Genomic DNA, 6,230 nt, shown 5'->3' with positions numbered 1-6,230 from the left:
TTTGAATGAGTTCTCAAAATTAAATATGGTTAACTTTGATGTTTTGTTAAAAATTTAAAGTGAGATTTTTAGTCTTTTAAATTTTTTTAAAAATATCAAAAGAATTAAAATAGTAATAAATTCAAAAACAGACTTAGAAATATGAAAAATTATTCGTAATAGATAAGCTACCTATAATTTGAAGACTTAAAAAAAGTAATTCAATAATTATATATTAAGATATAAAGTTCTCTGTATATTGATTCTTTGAAAGAAAATGGGTGATACATGATTTTAGTTCGGTAAAATAATTTTTAGTGATATAAAGTTAACATAAAAATAATATATTATTGTTAAAATGCATAATAAAATAAGTAATAAATGAACAATTATAGATGAATGATAAAAGGTTTTATGTTAAGATTAAAAAAAACTTATATATCTACTAAAAACTTATAATTAGACTCTTGAATTTTTTCTGAATAAAGTAAACATAAAAAAACTGTTCACAAATAATATGAATATTTATAATTATTAACGATAAATAATATTTTCTTATAATTAAAGTGTAGGATAAAAAGTTAAGTAAATTTTAGAATCATTATAATGGAGGATGAATGGTTAAGTAATAAGTATATTTAAAATGATTATCTGTATTAATTTTTTCCTTGATAAATTTTCTTCTATAATTCTAAGTTTTATTTTAAATTTATTTCAACGCTATTTTTAGTCTCCCTTTTTTCTTTTATTTTTTTATTTTTTAGTCTTTGCTTATTTAATTCTATTAAGAAAACACAAACAATTAGCATCGTAATTAAGAGAATGAAGTTTGCTCGTCTTTAGTATTTTTACTAATTTATATATATTTTTGTAAAACAGTAACAATTAGCATCAAATCTTAACATAATCAAGTTAGCTTGTCTTAAGCTTTTTATTAATTTAAGCAAAATGTTTAAATGAATTCTCTTAATTAATTTTTATTATATTTTTCATGATTCATATTATATTTAAAATTTAAAAATAATTTCATAATAATTTTGATTATCTCCCGCCGCTAAGCGTATCTACAAATACATTTTAATGTTTTCAAGAATTGTTTTTGTCTTACTTTTAGTAATGATCTTGCTCTTATAATTTCATGCAAAAAAATAATCAATTATTCTCTTTTATATATCTTATTTTGTATCATTCTTATTAGAAGTAAAAATAATTATACAAAGAAGTCTTTGTCGATAGATTTTGCATTACAAGATTAAAGTAGAGGACAATTAAGCTAAACATAGATATATTTGGTTAGAAATATTTTTTGATGTGATTTTAAGATGTCACAAATTTAAACATTAAGTAATTTGGGGTTATGAAGGTATAAAGTTGGAAGTTATAGGTATTACTAATAAGTATTAATTAAGTCTAGAGGTTTTGAAAGATGAAGAGGTGTGAGTTTATGATATAAATTAAATTAAAAATAAATATATAAAAATAAGAGAAAAAGGTAAAAGAAAATGAGATATATTTTTTTAGTAAACAAAAATATGTTTAAGTAAATCCTCCACCATTTTTATGATTTATTTTATTATATGACATATTTTCTTTTTACCTCATTTTAGAAATTTCAAATTATTAAAAGTATCCAAATATGCTTCTAATAATAAACATTATTTTTAGTAATTACTATTATTTTGAACAATATATACTTTTTCTCTTATTTTATATTATAGGAGAGATATCTATTAAGAGAAAAATTAATTAAAAATAAATTTAAAAAGGGACACAGAATTAAAAGGTTAGTCAAAAGGAATAGAAATTTTTTGAAATTATCAAAAAAAAAAAAGTAATCGTACGAATGTTTTAAAATAAAATTAAAAAATATTTAATTTTTTGCTGATTAAATTCTCAAAATTGTGAAATTTTTGGCCTATAAATAATAATTATATATGAATAATATAAAAAATAATGCAACGTTAAAATTATGTATTTTTACCATATCATTGTTATGTGATTGTGAGATACGAAACTATAACAGGAATCGATTTATTTGATTCTTAGCTATATAATATTTGAATTTAATATTTAGTATTTTATTTACTTTATATTGAGATATGATATATTACTTTTTTTATTACTTATATTTATTATATATTTGTATAACATTTTTATAGCTAGTGAGGAGGATGATGTTGTTAGACGAAATCAGAAATAAGATATCTTGGCGTTTTTTTCAATTAACTAATTAATCTGATAAGGAACCAATTAACTCTTGTTACATCAGTGGTTTAACCGGAGAACTATAAACAATCCATACAATAATACCAACAAACATACATAAAATTAATTAACTAATCAAGCAAAAATATTTAAAATATACGATTCTTCAAATTTACAAAGTGAATAAAGACAATCAGTGTCGGTAGAAACTACAAGATTAAGAAAAAAAATCTCAAAAAACTACAAAGAGAAGCAAAAAAAAAAAAAAAACAAATTATTTTTTCTATAAAAGAATCATGATTTGTATCATCAACAACTCAACCTAATAATATCAAATATATATGTAATTACAACAGAACAAAGTGATAATAATAATTAGACATATTAAATCATTTTACCTCACAAAATCAAAATATGCAAAATATATAACATTTTTCATTATACATCCATCTCCTACAAAAATCAGACCAAAGAAGACAAAAAAAAATTAACAAATCAAAGGTATAAAAAATGAAGAATAAGAAAAATAAAAATAAAATGACCATCATGGAATATCTCAAAGTGGTTTTTATAGGTGTAATATTTAGGAGTTATAATTTTTATATTAAATATTTTGAAGGTTATGAATATGAAAGGTTAGGAGTTAGGAGGTGTAATGCTCATTAACTAATTTATTAATAGCAATATATATATATAAATGAGGATCTTCAATCAGCCTATGTGGCATGCCTCAATGGTGAGAAAAATATATATTTTTCTCACCATTGAGGCATGCCACATAGGCTGATTGAAGATCCTCATTTATATATATATATTGATTTGTTATTTGGTTAGCAACAATATAAAATATTATCTTATAAATATTTATATTACTAATATTTTTAGGTTAGAATATAGATTCTTTTACTAAAAGAAAATTATGAAGATCAGCCAAATCTACATGCACTAGCTAGCCATTTTAAGACCCGTTAAAATGGTGGATAAGTTAACTCATATCGATCTCTAACTAACATTAACTTATAACTGCATTATAATCCTTATTTTTTACTAAAGAGTCGACGAATACTGAAGTTTCATATCAGAATTATAGGATAAAATGCAAAATTCTTTACCCTACAAATCGAGGAACGGAGATTATAAAAAAGGATGAATGCTAAATGCCAAATTAGATGTCATATATTATAAGTGGAGTAATTTATTTTCTTTTGAAAAGCAATGTGTACATGATAATTGATAAGCAAGCCACGTCTACCTTTATCCAAATCATATAAATTTAAAAAGAAGTCTTCAACCTATGAAAATGAAATAGTAATTGTAAGAGTAGTTTTCTATTATTGATACAAATTATTTAGAGTATTTTTCTAATGGAAACGAACTCGTCAACTGGTTGCCTAATTTTTCTTTGCTCTGAAAGCAACTTAGCAAAACGAATAAGTGCTTCTTCATTGGTCCCCTCTCCACTAACTTCTTCATAACGTCCAGTGTCTAAATTAACCCTTGAAACACCCTTCTTCAATCGATCATTACCAATTTGTACAAGTGCCTCCATGTTCTTTTTCGTTGCAACATCCATAGATGCAGCCTCCCCACTCAAACTATCATCCTACACATTTATTTTAAAAAAAAAAAAAAATAATCAACATCAAGTATATCATCGAAATTTAAGTTATATAATTTTAACTTGATGTAACAAGTTAGTGTTAGTTTGAACAAGGGAAAAATGTCTGACATATATTCGAATTTTGATCGAAATTATCCTAATGATATCAAACGACATTTTACCCTTGTACTATTTAATAGTCTATTTTAAAGGTACATATGTACTCACGTGGACATATAAAGTCAAAATATTGCATAATTATAAACAGTAATATGTCCACGTGGAGAGAAATATACATTTAAAATTCACTATTAAATAGTGCAGGGGTAAGAGCTCCTCCATAAAGTTTGAAATTCGGTAATACCTGAATTCGAAGATAGTTGTTTTGGCTATCAAGGGACTGAAATATGGTTGAGAGATGCACATCGACAATATCAGAACTTGCATCACCATAAACGTCTAGTAATGGACTTGCGCCATTGTTGTACAACCAACCAAGTACACCCCATGTTGAAGCCGCCGCGGCGCTATACTTCTTTTCGTCTTTTGCTATACCTGTGCCTAGTGATAGAACCAACATTTTCTTGCAATCCATGGGTTTCAACTCCGCGTTTTGTAATTTACCCAACATCATTTCTTTTGAAGTTTGAGTTATTGCTACTAGAGTCTGTAAATACAATTGTTCGATTAATCACTAGTAAAATTATTTGATACAAAAAAATAATTATTTATGTTACTCACAGGATTATTTGCAGCTACACCTCCATCAACTAGATCAAATGTACGTGTTTTGCCTTGAGAATCCTTTGTTTCAAAATAATGTACAGGGAAATAAGTGGGTGCTGCTGAGGTACTAAGGCAGACGTCCGATAGTAAGGCATTTTTAGAGACATGTGCTTTGGCCTGTACAACGAAATAAAAATTATAACGAATGAGTTTAAGTTTTGTATACTGACAATCATATAAGTTGAGAATCGAGATCATATATATACATCACTAGTTGTGAAGACGACGGCTTGAAGGCGCTTGATATCAAAAGATGGGATGACTAATTGAGTCAATGTTTGTGTCACAGTAAGATTGCCTAATATCGATCTAACCAACGTTGTCAGATATTTTCCGTCATATTTTGACCCCCCAAATATATTTGTTAGCCTTTTCAAGAAGCTGGTGCGACTGCATTAGTAACATATATATAAACATAACATGTCATTAATATTTTTGTTTTCAGAAGAAAAATAAAAAATAACACACACAGAATTAATAATTACTCATCTAACCTGCTCTCAGGAAATATTTTAGGGCCATGATCCATGTAGAAATTTGTAATATTTTTTGCTGCATATAAAGGACGATTATCTTTGTTTGGAGCTGTTAGCATGGTGGCTATTAATCCACCTGTGCTTGTTCCAGCTACAACATCAAAATAATCCGCAATTCTTGCATTTGGTCCATCAAGTTCCTACAATTACCATCACAAATTTCTCTTAAAAAAAAATCAAAATAGTAAATTCAAGTCATATCATAGGTGACATGTATTTTTAAATTCTGACTCTGTTACTGAGTATTATTATTGCTGTGGCGTGTAGATAATTAAAGTGGTTAACGAGTACCTGAAGTTTGGATTCAAGGAAAGCAAGAATTGTGCCAGGAATAATTCCTCTGATACCACCTCCATCGATGCTCAAAATTGTTATTTTCTTTCCTGTTGTAGCAGCAAAAGCTATAGGAATATGTAAAACTTGAAGGGTTACTAATAAAGTTAGTGCAGCTACGAAAATTCTACCCATAATGTTCTTTAGTTTTATGACTGATGAGGAAAAAGAATAACAACTTAATATTGGCTTGGATTCATAAGTTTAGGTGAAATATTCTTTATTTATACACATAAAATTCCTTGTACACTTTTAGTCATGACATAATTTCGATGGCTGCTAACCCATTATACATGTCGTTTGGGTTGTTGACAAAATCTTTTTATATTTTCAGAAAGTAGAGGCAAAATGGTCAAAAATTAAAAGTCTGTTGTATCCAATTGCTATTTTAAAATATTTTATTACTGTATACCTTTGAACCGTCTCGATGAAATCCTGGTGACCCAGTGGGGCTTTACGTCAATACGTTGAAAATATGTATTGTTTTAAGTAGATATTAATTATTTAAGGATTAGTTATTTCATTTTTTATCCTATGTAAGTGAAAATTAAATATTATATTAATTTTAATATATGAATAATATAATTTATCTCCTAAATTAATCATCAAATATGATATTACTTATGCGGAATTAAATAAATATACAGTTTAACTCCAAATCATCTACCTAACAACTATTAGTCTCTTATGTATGACTTATGACTTAAAATAACAATGTTAAATTCAGTTTGTGGTTATATTTACCCCTCTAATCTCTTTATATGTCCAAAATTTAATATAATTTTTGGTGT

At 26.1% G+C, this 6,230-nt stretch overlaps 1 protein-coding gene across 1 annotated transcript; it reads right to left on the bottom strand.

Annotated features, from left to right (window-relative positions):
- Positions 1-3,356: 3,356 nt before the first annotated feature.
- Positions 3,357-5,645, bottom strand: LOC107010426 (patatin-like protein 1). The gene is made up of 6 exons (XM_015209708.2): positions 5,398-5,645; positions 5,065-5,246; positions 4,777-4,960; positions 4,526-4,687; positions 4,149-4,451; positions 3,357-3,787 (listed from the first exon to the last, which is right to left on the bottom strand). The coding sequence occupies exons 1-6, from the start codon at positions 5,572-5,574 to the stop codon at positions 3,533-3,535; spliced, it is 1,263 nt and encodes a 420-aa protein (XP_015065194.1). The 5' UTR covers positions 5,575-5,645; the 3' UTR covers positions 3,357-3,532.
- Between the last annotated feature and the right edge of the window lie 585 nt (positions 5,646-6,230).

Source organism: Solanum pennellii, chromosome 2, assembly GCF_001406875.1.
Source record: "Solanum pennellii chromosome 2, SPENNV200".
In the NCBI taxonomy this organism is placed as follows: domain Eukaryota; kingdom Viridiplantae; phylum Streptophyta; class Magnoliopsida; order Solanales; family Solanaceae; genus Solanum; species Solanum pennellii.
This window is presented reverse-complemented; position numbering and strand designations above follow the sequence as displayed.

Coding starts and splice junctions, on each gene's coding strand:
- LOC107010426 (XM_015209708.2), bottom strand. CDS start 5,574: ATGGGTAGAATTTTCGTAGCTGCACTAACTTTATTAGTAACCCTTCAA. Junction 5,247..5,397: donor TCCTTGAATCCAAACTTCAG/GTACTCGTTAAC, acceptor TGGTAATTGTAG/GAACTTGATGGACCAAATGC. Junction 3,788..4,148: donor ACAACTATCTTCGAATTCAG/GTATTACCGAAT, acceptor ATAAATGTGTAG/GATGATAGTTTGAGTGGGGA.